This window comes from Vulpes lagopus, chromosome 7 (assembly GCF_018345385.1).
Source record: "Vulpes lagopus strain Blue_001 chromosome 7, ASM1834538v1, whole genome shotgun sequence".
Classification (NCBI taxonomy): Eukaryota; Metazoa; Chordata; class Mammalia; order Carnivora; family Canidae; genus Vulpes; species Vulpes lagopus.
This window is the reverse complement of record NC_054830.1, coordinates 9,775,427-9,789,924: the sequence shown is the minus strand read 5'-3', so window position 1 is coordinate 9,789,924 and position 14,498 is coordinate 9,775,427. Positions and strand designations below refer to the sequence as shown.

General features: G+C 48.9%; 1 protein-coding gene across 1 annotated transcript; it reads left to right on the top strand.

Annotated features, from left to right (window-relative positions):
* Window positions 1-5,189: 5,189 nt before the first annotated feature.
* Window positions 5,190-14,142, top strand: ASF1B (anti-silencing function 1B histone chaperone). The gene is made up of 4 exons (XM_041762854.1): window positions 5,190-5,773; window positions 10,665-10,780; window positions 12,399-12,575; window positions 12,958-14,142. Exons 1-4 carry the CDS (start codon window positions 5,665-5,667, stop codon window positions 13,159-13,161), a joined length of 606 nt encoding a protein of 201 aa, XP_041618788.1. The 5' UTR covers window positions 5,190-5,664; the 3' UTR covers window positions 13,162-14,142.
* The last annotated feature ends 356 nt before the right edge of the window (window positions 14,143-14,498 follow it).

The following is a 14,498-nucleotide window of genomic DNA, read 5'->3' as shown; positions in this document are numbered from 1 at the left end:
ACCAAGTGTTGATAAGGACACAGCAATAGCAACGCTGCTGGTGGGAGTAAGAACTTCAACGATCACTTTCAAGAGCAGACACAGTGTCTAGTAAGATGGATATTCCCATAACCAAGCAACTCAATTCCTAGATATGTACCCTAGGGAAATTCCTGCATGTGTGCACAAGGAGACATATAGAACAGTGACCACTGAAGCACTGTTTGTTGAGAGTAGAAAACTAGACACAACCTAAATATCAAGCAAGAGGTAAATAAATAAGTAAAACACTGTCCGACAAAACTTTCTGCGACCATGAAGCGTTCTCTGCCCATGCTGTCTAATATGGTAGCCACCAGTCACAGGTGCCTAATAAATACACAAAATGTGGCAGAGTGACTAAAGAATTGAAATTTTTATTTAATTTTGATTAATTGAAATCTAAACAGCCACATGTGGCTAATGGCTACCACATCAGACAGCATGGCTATAGCAGTGAAATTAAGTGAATTCGAGTTACATATGTGTAAATGTAGATACATTGCAAAAGCATTACATTGGACAAGAAAAACAAGTTTCAGAAGGTAATGGCTGGGACTAGAGTGAAGCAAGCAGTGTAGAGTTTAAACTTTAGGAGGCATTCACCCTCAGGGTTGTACACCAGGTACAGGATGGACACTTGCGTGACCCTGAGAGTGAACGCCTCCTTAAATTTTGGGCCCCAAGTGCCTTGCTCGTCTCACCTTGTAAGTAGATATTCGGTATGCTGTGTCAGGTGTCCCCAAGATCATCCTGGGTTCAATGATTCACAAGGACTCACAGGATTTAGCAAATAGCTGACACACAGCTATATGGTTTCTTACAGTGAAAGGGTACAGAGCAAAATCAGCCAAGGAAAAAGGTACAGGGTGCAAAGTCTAGAGGAAATCAGGCACAAGATTCCAAGAATCTTCTCCTAGTGAAGTCATGTGGGATGCACTTAGTTCCTACGGGAAAGTTGTGATAACACGTGTGAACTGTTGCCCACTAGCGAAAGCTCATTAGAGACTCAATGCCCAGAGTATTTGGGGGGGGGGGCTGGTCAAGTACCAAAATTCCAGACTCCAAAAGGAAAGGAGGTATTCAAGCACATTGTACAGTTTAGGCACCATGAGGTGCTCTTATCATTTACAAGATGACAGAAACTTGGGATCCCTGGGTGGCTCAGCTGTTTAGTGCCTGCCTTCAGCCCAGGGCATGATCCTGGAGTCTCGGGATCAGAGTCCCACATCAGGCTCACTGCATGGAGCCTGCTTCTCCCTCTGCCTGTGTCTCTGCCTCTCTCTCTCTCTCTCTCTCTCTCTCTGTCTCCCATGAATAAATAAATAAAATCTTAAAAAAAAAAAAAAAAAAAAAGATGACAGGAACCCTCCTGAAATCCAAGTTCCTCGAGACCAGTGAAAGGCCAACCTCACAAACAGGCCTTTCTTTCTTTTTTCTTTTTTTAATTTTTTTATTTATTTATGATAGTCACACACACACACAGAGAGAGAGAGGCAGAGACATAGGCAGAGGGAGAAGCAGGCTCCATGCACCGGGAGCCCGACGTGGGATTCGATCCTGGGTCTCCAAGATCGCGCCCACAAACAGGCCTTTCTAAGACAGCAGTCCCATGCCTAAAATGTTAACTCTTTTTTGCACAAATTTATATAAAATTGTAGAACACGATATATAATTCTACATGTTGTTTAAGGACACATGTATATAAAGACGTACAAATATACACAAAAAAAAACAAACACCAAATCTAGAGTTGTAGTTACATTTGAGGAAAAGGAGAAAAGACCAAGGCAGGGTTACACAAGACCTTTCAACTGCATCTCTAAATGTTTGACTCCTTAAGCTGTTAATGGGCAAAAATGTATTTTGTTGTGCAAAAGTTTGTTTACACATTCAAGGTACTATATTAAGCCCTTTATACAACTTAATTTGTTTAAATACACTTAGAGGTCAATGTGAGGCAGCAGAGATCTGTGCCCTCAACCAGTTGTCAGTCTACTGAGGGATGATGAGAGAGAAGCATAGTCTAAAACCAATTTAAGTACTGGATCTGGGGATCCCTGGGTGGCGCAGCGGTTTGGCGCCTGCCTTTGGCCCAGGGCGCAATCCTGGAGACCTGGGATCGAATCCCACATCAGGCTCCTGGTGCATGGAGCCTGCCTCTCCCTCTGCCTGTGTCTCTGCCTCTCTCTCTCTCTCTGTGACTATCATAAGTAAATAAAAATTAAAAAAAAAAAAAAGTACTGGATCTGAATGCTACTAAGATAATAAAGCAGGGTGATGTCATTAAGGAAGGGCTGCTTTAACTGGAGTGATCTGGGAAGGCTTGAGGGGGACGTTTGAGTAGAACCGTAAGTAGTGACAATGAGACAGCCATGCAATTGTCTAAAGACAGCACATTCCAGGCAGAGGGAACAGCAAGTGCAAAGCCCTGGGCAGGAATCAGCTTGGTGTGTTAAAGACAGTAAATAAGGCCAGGAAGGCTGGAGAGTGGTGACAAGGGGAAGACTGGTAGATGAGGCCTGAGAGGTCAGCTGAGGTCACCATGCAGGGCCTCCTAAGCCACAGTAAAGATCTTAGGTTTCATTCTAAGTATGATAAGCCTTTGAAGGTTTTAAGCAGGGTAATGACATGATCTGGTTTACAATAGAAGATTATTCAGCCAGCTGTATGGAGAACTCATTACAGGCAGAGAGCCATTTTCTTCATCAGCACCCAGACAAAGTGCTTGTGGCTGATGAGCTTCTCAGGGGGTACAAAAAGGTTGGAGGGGGGGGTGCAGGGGGGGGGGGATTCCACAACGCAGAAAGAAAACCACAAAGTTGGAACGAATAAGTATTTAATTAAATACTTAGAAAATAACATCATGGCAACTTCATTAAATTTAGTATTCACATAAACAGTTGAATTACATTTGGAAATAACTTGAAAATTAGATTTTTTCAGTCGCAAAAACTCACAAGTATGTCCAATGGCTGCCAAGAAATCATAGCTAATCATAAACGGGGATCTTCCTGAAGCCAAATCACCTCAAAGGAAAAACTGTCAATATTTTTAACCACAAAACATTTTTTTAAACAATGTGAAATGTAGATATCCTCCCTCCACCCAAAAAAGTGCCTAGCATCATGAGGCATTATGACTATATCACCACCACAGAGGTGGCCAGGTAAGAAATGCAAGTGGCTTGAATTGGTTCTGTTCAGGCCTACACTCTAAGACAGAACTGGGGCCAGGGGATCCTTGCAAAGGCTTCTCTGAGAAAAGCACATGTGAACAGATAGACCTGAATGACAAGAAGGCACCAGCCATGCCAAGAGCAGGGAGAAGAGGTTCTGGTAGAGGTTCCGCACTGGAAATGCCAGGTCAGATTTGTAAGGAACCAAAAGACAGTTTGGCTGAATTGAAGCGGGAGGCAGGGGGAGGAGTGGGCAGTAAGAAACATACCATGTAGAGTCTTCAAGACAATACTGACAGTATTCCCATCCAAAGAACAGAAAAACACTCACATTTAAGAGTGATCCAATTTGTTTCAGTCCTACACTCTCCAGGAATACGGCAGCCACTTGCCACAGGGGCTTATGAACACCTGCACACAGATGGTGCCACTGAAGCACAGAACTTGCCCCCTCACTGAATTTTTTTTTTAAGACTTATTTATTTGAGAGACACAGAGAGAGTAAGAGAGAGAAAGAGCGAGCACAAATGGGATGAGGGTAGAGGGAGAAGCAGACTCCAGCTGAGCAGGGAACCTGATGCAGGACTCGATCCTGCATGACCTGAGTTGAAGGCAGATGCTTAAAGGACTGAGCCACCCAGGCACCCCCCCCCCCCCCCCCCGCCCCGCTGAATTCTAACTGATTAACATTTACACTGAAAACCCTGACATGTAGTCCAGCTCCTGGAAAACTTGTAAGCATGTTGGAAACAGACAGCGTGGGCCTGTGGATCTACATTTTCAACTGCCAATTTTATGAAAACTAACGCCAGACCGATGATTTCAGACGAAAATGCAGCTGCACAGGGCACCTGAGTGGCTCAGTGGCTGATCATCTGCCTTTGGCTCAGGTCATGATCCCAGGTCCAGGCATAGCATCCCCCTATTGGGCTCCCCAGAGGGAGCCTGCTTCTCCCTCTGCCTGTGTCTCTGCCTCTCACGAATAAATACAAATCTTAAAAAAAAAAAAAAAAAAATTTTTAAACAAGAAAGAAAATGTGGCTGCAACGGAAAACCCACGGGATTTCGAAGACTTGGTACTTACTAAAAGAATGGAAGAAAGCTCATTTGTATTTTTTATACCTGTATGTGGACATAAGATCTTGACTACCCTGGGTTAAAGATAAAACATTAATTTCACCGTTGTGGTGGGGTTTTTTTCGTTTGTTTTTTGTTTTTACTTTTTCTTAAACGTGCTCGCTAGAAAAATGTGAAGCGAGAAGTGTGGCTCGCGTCAACTTTCCACGGGTCGCGGGTGGAGGCAGAGGCTCCGGGGTCTCCCAGGCCGGGCGCGACGGCAGTCAGACCCTGACGAGGGGTGCAGACAAGCTTCTGGTTGTATTATGCAGTCACGAGCCAAGTCAGGGAGTTTTCAACGGCCCCGTTCACCGGGCGGGGCGCCTGTGGCCCCGGGAGTTGAGTGGCAGAGGCCGGACTCCAAGTCCTCCTTACTGCGCCGTCCACCTGAAACCTCCCAGTGGCCCTCGAGGAGGCGAGAGCGGGATTCGAACCGGGCCCGACTCCCGGGGCCACGGTCCCAGAGTGCCGCGTGACCGCCGCTCCGTCTCCCCTCAGGGGTGCGACCAACGTTCACAACGGATTCCCCCGCCGCTGGGCCTGAGGGGCCGGGAGTCCCTCAAGGAAGGTCCCGGCAACGCTCACCTGCGAACAGACGCCAGGGCGACAAACGCTCCTCCTTCTCTCTCTCACTCTCTCCACACGCGGCTCAAGCACGCCGGAAGCCGACTTCCGCTTCTGGGCGGCGAATCCCCAGCTAAGTATTCCTCTCTTCCCGCCCCACGACCAACCCAGCCAATCACGTCGCAGAGAATCTGCATCCGCCCTGCCAGACGCCGGCCTGCCAATCACCACGAGAGCCAGCGCCGCCCTTCCCGCCCTCTTAAGCGGGCGCCGCGCGCCACCGCTAGGCGGTTGGCGGAGCTGTCCTCCGTCGGGCTGCGTCCCCCGGAAGGGCGGGGCGAAGCGCGCACCACGCCGGTGCGGGAACCTTCGGGATTGGCCAAGAGGGGACTCGCGCTCTGCCTCCGCCTACCCTCGCCCCCAGACATCCGAGTCGGAGACGCTGGGGATTGGTTCCCGCTGGACACCCAAAAAAGCCGAGAAATGGTTCCGCCTCCCTCGAGCAACCCGGAGAGGGAGCCCCACGGATTGGCCCGAGGAGTCTCGGCGCGCGCCGACCCGCGCTCCACGATTGGCTGAGGGTGTGCTCGCGCCGTCGGCGAGCGCTGACGGTGATTGGCCGGAGGGTGGGGCCGGCTATTTGAAGGAGGCGCGCGGACCGAACGCGCACTTCAGTCGGCGGACAGAAGAGGCGGGAGCGGTGGGGAGTAACGCTACCCCGCTGACCGCAGAGGACTCAGGCGCGGGCTCGGCCGCAGCTGTGGCCTCTGCCGCGGCCCGGCGAGGCGATGGCCAAGGTTTCTGTGCTGAACGTGGCGGTGCTGGAGAATCCGAGCCCTTTCCACAGCCCCTTCCGGTTCGAGATCAGCTTCGAGTGCAGTGAGGCCCTGGCGGACGGTGAGGCTGGGCCGGTGTGGAGATCCCCCTCCCCCACCCCTCCCCGCCTTCCCAGACTTCCCACGAGAAACGAGCCCCCCCCCCATTCCCCTCCTCCCCTCCCCTTCAGCCCCAGCCTCCTTGAGAGACTGCCCCTGACACCCCTGGCCAAGCCGCCCCCGCCCCACGATTACTCCCATTTCTCCCGCGGAGACCTCCTCATCCCCACCCCCCTTCCTGTGGAGGTTCTTTCACCTGTGGAGACCGCCAGTCACCCAGACTGACCCTCACAGTTATCCTTATGAGATCCCTTTCCCTCGTGGCAAGACCTTACTCGTCCCCATCTCCCCATTTGTCTCTCCGTACAGCCGGTCTCCCCTCCCTAAGCCGCATGATATTTAAAACAACCCCACCCCCACCCACTTCGGACTGTTTTCTACCCCCAAAGCACATACCCTGGATCCTGGCTTCCCACCTCCTTATCCTGGCCCCAGTTTTACCAGCTTGCGCTCCACGGGGGGAAGCACGGCAGGTTTCCAGCTCCAGTCTTTCAGGATAACTTGGTCTCCCCAGCTCCCGTGCCTCCCTCCTGTCTGTGTGCTTCGATAAACACGCTCATATCTGAAGGGTGGCAACACCAGGCAAGCATCAGCCGGTTCCCACTGTTTGCCCACCAGGTTCCAGCAGATCTATTGCAGCAGTTCTTCCCACACTTTTGATGGGCTGACCCAGTCTGGGAGTTGGGGCCAGGCTGAGCCATGACGGTATCTGGCTTCAAACAATCGGCTGGGAGGTCAGAACTTTTTGTGAATCTTTTCCAAGGTGCTTTCACAGATGGACTTATTCATCTGTGCGTTATAAAGATGGACATGGTTCTCATCTCACAGATGAGAAGACAGGAACCACAAAGAATGAAAGACCTTTCAAGTAAAGGTCTATAAAAATCGAAAATCTAAGGTTGCCCAGGGACTCTTGGCACCACTTTCAGGAGGAAGTACTCCATTAGACAGATTCTCCAATTGGTGGTTAAAGAAGAGGCAGCAGGCAGCTGGGGAGATGGGGATCTATGAGGCCATGGTGTGCTAACTAGCGCCCCTCAGTGGTATGTGGGTGGTTTGTGGGAAAAGCAAGCCATTTGTATTAGTTTGGGGTTGATAAAATTTGAGATGTGTGTGCTTTTGGCCTGGGCCAATAGATCAGTCTCTCAGCTTCTCTCCTTTTTTAAATTAAGGAATCTACTTGTGACTAACTATAGAATAAGCCCAGTTAAATCCTTTCTGGAACAAGCCAGGGTGTAAATAAATAATTAAAGTGTAGAATGACACTGTGGAATAAGAATTTAATTTTAAAGACAGGAGGAGATGTAAGGAGCTAATAGGTTAAGGGATTCACAGTTCCCAGAAGGCAGGAGATCAGGTTTCAAACAGCCTGTTTGTGCTCCTTGCATTTAAAAAGGGTTGCATAGTCATTATCTAGTACTTCTATTCCTAGGAAAACCCCTGCCCTATTACTTTACTAATCTGTTTATAGACTCAGAGCAGGAAAGTCAGAAGTCAACCTGCTGGTCATTATTTTTTAACAGAGAGAAATGGGCTGACTTCTCTGAGGTCACACAAGCCGATCTGTAGAAGTAATGACACTAGAGTTTGTCTCTGAGTTGAGTCCAGAATTCTCTACCTTTGCTATTATAACCTGGGAAAAAAAGAATTCATCCCTTATTTTATTTTATTTTACTTTAAGATTTTTTGTTTATTCATTCGTGAGAGACACAGAGAGAGGCAGAGGGAGAAGCAGGCTTCCTGTGACAGGGAGCCCGATGCGGACTTGATCCCAGGACCCCAGGATCACAACCTGAGCCAAAGGCAAGATGCTCAACCACTGAGCCATTCAGGTGTTCCTTCATCCCTTATTTTAGAAGTGGAGCATAAATAAGACTGACCATAGAATTGATTTCCATGTTGGGACGCTCTCAAAAGAAAATGAAGGGAGTGCTACTATTAATTACACCCAGACAATAAAGCTTTTGCTCGGAGAAATGGAAGTTGGAAAGCAAACTCTGGCCTGGAAATCCAGACTCTGGTTCTACCCCTAGGGCTGTCCATGACTTTGACCTGCCAACTTGCTTTCTGCCTATTCCTGGCCTTCTTCCCATGGAACAGAGAGAATCCGTTTCCTGCCTCCCAAAGAGATGGAGGGGGCCTGGCTTTAGAAGTCTCTCAGATTCTGGAGAAATCTCAGTCTTGTTACCTTGACGCTAGCAACTGAAGATCTGACAAAAGACCCAACCCCCAATCAGTGACTGATTCTATTTCCCAAGGGCTCCAAGCCCCTTTGGTTCTGTTTTTCTCCTCAGCATCTAGAAATAGATGCTTCCTAGGCATGGGTCCACATTTCATACATTAGATGTGTTTACCTCTCTTCCATTGAGAAATTCAACAGCCACTGTTTGAATAAGTCATGAAACCAGATGTTCTGACCCACAGCTAACACCGTGGGCAGGCCAAGATTCATCTATATGATCTGAACACTGGCAAAGTGATAAATAGAAAAAAGCCTACTAGATAGTTTTTGTGTTGGTTTGTTTGTTTTAAGGCAGGAAACATTCTCCAGCTAGTTCAATGAAAATGAACTTTTACATGCCTTCGATCAGGTTGTTAGTTTTGGTTTTGTTTTCGTACATAGTGGAAGAACATGTTGTTGACTGTTCCATTGCAAAGTTAGGGCCTAAAGACAAAATTGAATATTGTCAAGTTACCCTTGAAATTGCCTAAAAAGTTAGGCACACCGTGTTATGCATGTACAATCGCGTCCTATATTCAGAAGGAATGAGTCTGTGCTGTACTTGTGATGGACATTCGTGGTTATATTTTAAAAATGGAGCCACTTAAGTATGCTTCTACTGAAAACGCTTCAGCAAGTTTAAGGCAATCCAGTTTGTAGGTCCTTATTTTCAAGCATCTGCTGTTTTCCATAGATGACTGTATCAGCTCCCCTATCCATTGAGTCAATATTTCTCTGTGGCCCTCGGTCAATTCTCTGGTTTCTTTTCGGCCTCTCTTGAGGGAGCCATTGCAGACCATTTGGCCGCCGGCGCAGTGCGCTTTCTCCTCCGGGCGGCACCCACACCACACCAGTCTTTGCTAGTGGTATTGAACATCCAGTGCCCGTGGCCAACGCAGGGCCTGCTCTACTTTGGTGCCCTTTTTATCTACCTCCCCCCCACACCTTGCTGCCCCAGCACTTTAGCTAAATGCACACATACAGGACTCCACTGGTGGCAGAGGGAAGGCCAGGAAGAAAGCTACCAAAATAGAGAACTGTGTTAGAAAGGCAAGGACAGAGCCAGCTTGATTTTTGTTCACCCGGAAACATGTTTTATCTAGTCATGTCACTCCTTGTAACAAAGATAAATCAGTAAACTTAACTGGTTCCTGCAAATAATAAGAGACTAGAATTGAACCCCAGTGAGCCCACGGGTCATTGTATGCCCCAGACCTGCTAACTAGGGTCCCTGCATAGAAGATCTGGGTGACACTGCAAAGGAACAGGAAATCAGTGTATCGAGGAAGAGCTTGGGGCTCGGGTGACAAACCTCCGGAGCTGTAGCCCAGCATAGCGGTGTTTACCAAGTTGGATGCTCTTGTGGGACACCAGACCAGGGCAACTTCAACAACACTTTGCTTCCTGTGAAACTCATAGCTTGTGAAATTTCCTCCAGCCGCTGGAGCCACAGGTTGTGTAATTTCAAAGAACCTAAAATAAGTTTCAGGTCTCCTGCCAAGCTTCCCTGTACTAGCGTGACCTTGCCCCTGATACACTTGGACCTCCTGCAAGAGGCAGCGGTCACCGGGAATTTCCTGTACTTGATGGGCAGGGTCTCCTTCAGCACTGTTCCTCTCACCTTGCTGGAACATACTCAGGGATGAGATTCCCCACCACCACCACTTTGTTGGGATGCAAGAGAGGCGGGGTTCGCAGGATCACCCTAGGATGCCACATTTGTTGACTGAGTCGCTGTCACCCAAATGTCTGAAAGTAGGCATGAGTTGGTGCTGGAACTGGAAGACCTGGAGACTGGCTGGCTCCCCCTGTGGCCTCGTCTTCCCCCTCCTGCCGGCTGGCTCTCCTGCTAGATTGGAATCTGCTGCCCTGCCCCAGTTGTCGAGGGATCTATTCAGTTTGGTGGCACCGGTCCCTGTGTGTGAAAGAGGATGCTGCTTCCTATCCCAGCACCCAGTGGGCAGGGCCCTGAAATGGCCCAATTCCCTGCTGTCCCTCCTCTGCACGCCTCTGTCACGTGGCTCCTAATTCAACCTCTGCCATACGGTTCACCCTCAGGCTCTGAGATCCCCGAGTTATCCCAAAGATGCAGGGTCAGGGTCACCCAGCAAAGCTAGGCTCACGAGAGAAATTTCCCCACTAGAAGTAGTTTCATGCCCCCTTCAGTGTTTAGGATGGTGGTGCCTGGCACTTACTCCCCAGTAGATGTCAGGCATTCTTGAGAATAAAAATCTTTCAATTTTTTTTTTTTTTTTTTTTTTTTTAAACAGTATGATTTGAATGTCCCATGGTCTTGGATTTAATGCTCCATGTTATGGCCATCCCTAATTCTTTTTTTTTTTTTTTTTAAAGATTTTTATTTATTTATTCATGATAGAGAGAGGGAGAGAGAGATCAGAGACACAGGCAGAGGGAGAAGCAGGCTCCATGCACCGGGAGCCTGACGTGGGATTCGATCCCGGGTCTCCAAGATCGCGCCCTGGGCCAAAGGCAGGCGCCAAACCGCTGCGCCACCCAGGGATCCCAAAATCTTTCAATATATTAAGGATCTGTCCAAAACTCAACACAAGACCTTCCCCTGCCTTCATGCTGCCCAGCTATTTCAAGTCCTTAATACCCCATATCCTTACAGATCTAGAATGGAAGATCATTTATGTTGGCTCAGCTGAGAGTGAGGAGTTTGACCAAATCCTGGACTCTGTGCTAGTTGGCCCTGTCCCAGCAGGGAGGCACATGTTCATCTTTCAGGTAAGAAAGACAGGGCCTGAGGCCTTGGCACTTCTTCTACCTGAAAGCACACAGTGTGGTTCAGTGGTTAAAAGCTCAGGTTAAAATTCTGGCTCTGTGTTCAGGAACTGTCTGACCTCTTAGAAGTACTTCATACATTTCCGTTTCCTCCACTTCTGTTGTCATAGCTGTCACCATGAGTCACTGATTCATATAGTTGATTCTTATTATTCACCAGAGTTATGTTCTATAAGGTGGCTGCAAATGCTGCATTAGCAAATTAATGAATACAGAACCAGTGCCCCTGGAAGAATGCAGGGTTGGGTTCCTACAAGTTCTATTGTCAACCAGTCAATACATAATCTTGTTTCATGTGTGTTTCTGTTGAAAGACACCTTATTTAGTATTTATTATTGTTGATCATTCACATGAACTCCCTGCCAACAGCACTATAACTCATGCCTGAACAAAGCTTCTCTAACACACGTATTTTCTCCATAAGGTGCATCATCACCTTGCACTAAGCACTGTACTTGGTAGCCATCCTGAACAAGAAAATCACCAAGGCGCCTGGGTGGCGCGGTCGGTTGAGCATCTGAGTCTTGGTTTTGGCTCAGGCCCTGGTCTTGAGGTCATGGGATCGAGCCCTGCATCCAGCTCCATTGCGAGTCTGTTTGGGATCCTCTTCTCCCTCTGTCCCCCACCTTCCCCACCCCGCCAATTCTTAGTCGCTCTTGCGTGTGCTCTCTCGCGCTCTCTCTCAAGTAAATAAAATTTAAGAATAAATAAATATTTATTTATTTTTAAATATATAAAAATCAAAGGTTCTGCTCAAATCCTTGCCTACCTCCCAGTCTACTGCTCCCACCCCAGTCCAGGCAACCTCATCCCATCCCCTAACGCCTCACCCACCTATAGCCAGGCCACCAGCAAGCCCACCTGCTCCACTCCACGAACAAGGCTGGCTTCCTGAGCATTCAGCTCATGCAGCCACACAGGGCCCGGCACCTGGTATAGCGTTCTGTTGTCGCTGGCTAAAACTTGCTAATTTGTGAATAAGGGACCCCATGTCTCGTTTTGGTTTTATTTTGTACCAGTTATATAGCGGGTCCTATCCATAACAACACACCCCAAATGTGTCTGCCTCTGTCCTCTCCTTCCTGGTGTAAATCGCTGTCTGCACTCTGGGTTGATTGTAACCTGCCCAGTCTCTCTGCTCCCCACAACTCCCCTCCTCCCATCACAGCATGCCATTCTTTACAGACCACAGGAGTGATGTAGCACTTACCTCCTGTTAGACATTCTTGCTCCTTCCCAAGCCCTTAACTGGCCCAAAAGACCCTGGGCGCCCTGGTCCCTACCTGCCCACTTGTACAGCCTTATCTTATGCCACCCCTCCATCCCCCCGCCTCACTACACTTCTCAGCACTACATTTACTTCTTTGTGGCACTTGTCACACTGAGCATTTTACAGGCATTTGCGAGATTGATTGTGTCTTCCCCACTCGATTAGAAACTCCTGTTGGCAGAGACCATACCTTTTGGCTCAGTAAATATGTGTTGCTTGAAAATCATTGTGTTAAGTGGTAGAGGTGTGGCTGTACGATCAATGCTAAGGCACAGGGTGTGTTTCCTCTAGGCTGATGCCCCCAACCCATCCCTCATCCCAGAGACTGATGCTGTGGGTGTGACCGTGGTCCTCATCACCTGCACCTACCATGGACAGGAGTTCATCCGTGTGGGCTACTACGTCAACAATGAATACCCCAATCCCGAGCTGCGGGAGAACCCACCCCTGAAGCCAGACTTCTCTCAGGTGGGGCCTGTCTCTGCACTTCCTGCCTCGGACAGGCTGGCTCTTTGGCACCTGGGGGAGTTGAGTCATCGGAATTGGGAGCCAAGGTCACTTCTTAAGGTTTTCAAGCCCTGCTCAGATCTTGGAGCTCCAGACCAGAACCAGAGAGAGAAAGGTCTTTGTTTCTCAGAAGCACGCCTGGCAGAATCGAGATTAGATAGGTCTCAGCCCTAAATGACAGTACATAGGCACTCCCGGGAGTTCTACACATAGTTGTTGATGGTGATGGAATAAGTAAGCTCTGTTCTTCCTGGCCTTGGGGCAGGGTCTTGGGGTGCCCTGGCTCTGTGGGAGTAATGACGGGGCATGCTGACAAGGGTTGACATTCCTCTTTCTGCCCCAGCTCCAGAGGAACATCTTGGCCTCAAACCCCCGAGTGACCCGCTTCCACATCAACTGGGACAACATGGACAGACTAGAGGCCATAGAGAACCAGGACCCCACCCTGGGCTGTGGCCTCCCCTTCAGCTGTGCTCCCATCAAAGGCTTGGGTCTCCCAGGTTGCATTCCTGGGCTCCTACCTGAGAATTCCATGGACTGCATCTAACTCGAGGAATCCAGGCCCTACCTGGGCCCAGCTGGGACTGTGGCCAGTCTCCTAGCACATCTGGAGAGGGCAGCTGGGCCTCCTGGACAGTCCCATGGAGGCCATCTAGAGGACTTTGGGGCCATCAGCTATACCCAAGCCAGATGTGGTTCTGAGGAAGGAGCAGGCCTCAGGTCTCTCCCAACCCTGACCCAGAAGGATCAGCTTTTACCTCTACTGCCCAGGCCTGTAAGAAGCAGGTACTTCACTTTTTAATTCTTTGTGACATGTGTCTTTTCTGTCTTCCACACACTATAAATTCCACCTGCAGGCCTTTCTGCCACCATGCTCCTGTGAGTACCATTGACCCAGAGCTCTTCCCACAGACCTCCCTGGCTTGCCTTGAGGCTTTCTTGGTCAACGCCTGGCAAGGCTCCAGGCCTGTTGAGCCGAAGGCTCTGTCATTCCTGTCCCTCCCCAAACATCTGAGCAAATCCACCCAGCTTTTTGGAGTCACAGGCAAGGAACCAAGCTTGGTTAGAAGGTGGACTTGGACACAGTTTCTGTCCTCCTAGGATAGTTTTTAGGTCTTTCAATCCAACAGCCTCTGGAAAAGTCTGTTCCCAAAGGTATGCTCAGCAGGATGCTAAGGAATGATGATGGTTGACTCCTCTCCATACAACCACCTTCCTGTCCTCTCTTAATTGGATCTGGCTTTCCCTGGAGGCTGCCATGGTGGGAAGGTGGCAGGTTGGTGGAGTCTGTCTCAATGCTGGCATCAGGGCCCCTCTGCCTGCCTTAATCTGCCCTCTGCGAAGACCTCATGCTCTTGCAGGCACAGGAAACCATAGGGACCCTGAAAACCTCTCCCCCTGCCATGCTCCCTGCAACACCCCATTCCCTTGCTGCTACATGGATGCGATTGTGATTACAGTTTATATATTAAAAGGGTTTTATATTAAATATGTTTGATTGATCTAAAAATAAAAAGCACTTCCTCTAGACTGATTCTGCTTTTGTCTTAGGTGGGCTGAAGCAGATTTGTCCATCTCTCTTCATGATGTGGTAAAGGGGCTCTGGCCCCAGCCAGTGGGCTGACCGTCCTTTGTCCCCTTGCTCAGCTTCTTACCCTAGTCTTAATTGGTTACATAATTGTACTCCAGCCTGAGGTTCAGGGAGGGGTTTTTCTTTGTCAAAAGTTAAGCAACCCAGCTGTTCTGGATTGAGCATAACCAGTGATTTTTTAGACTTTGACCTTGACCCACAGGAAGAAATTAACATCATGCTCCAAGGACACACGCAGCAACACTTTTATTAAATTTTACTTAACCTTACTTTGTAACCATACAGCCCAGTAG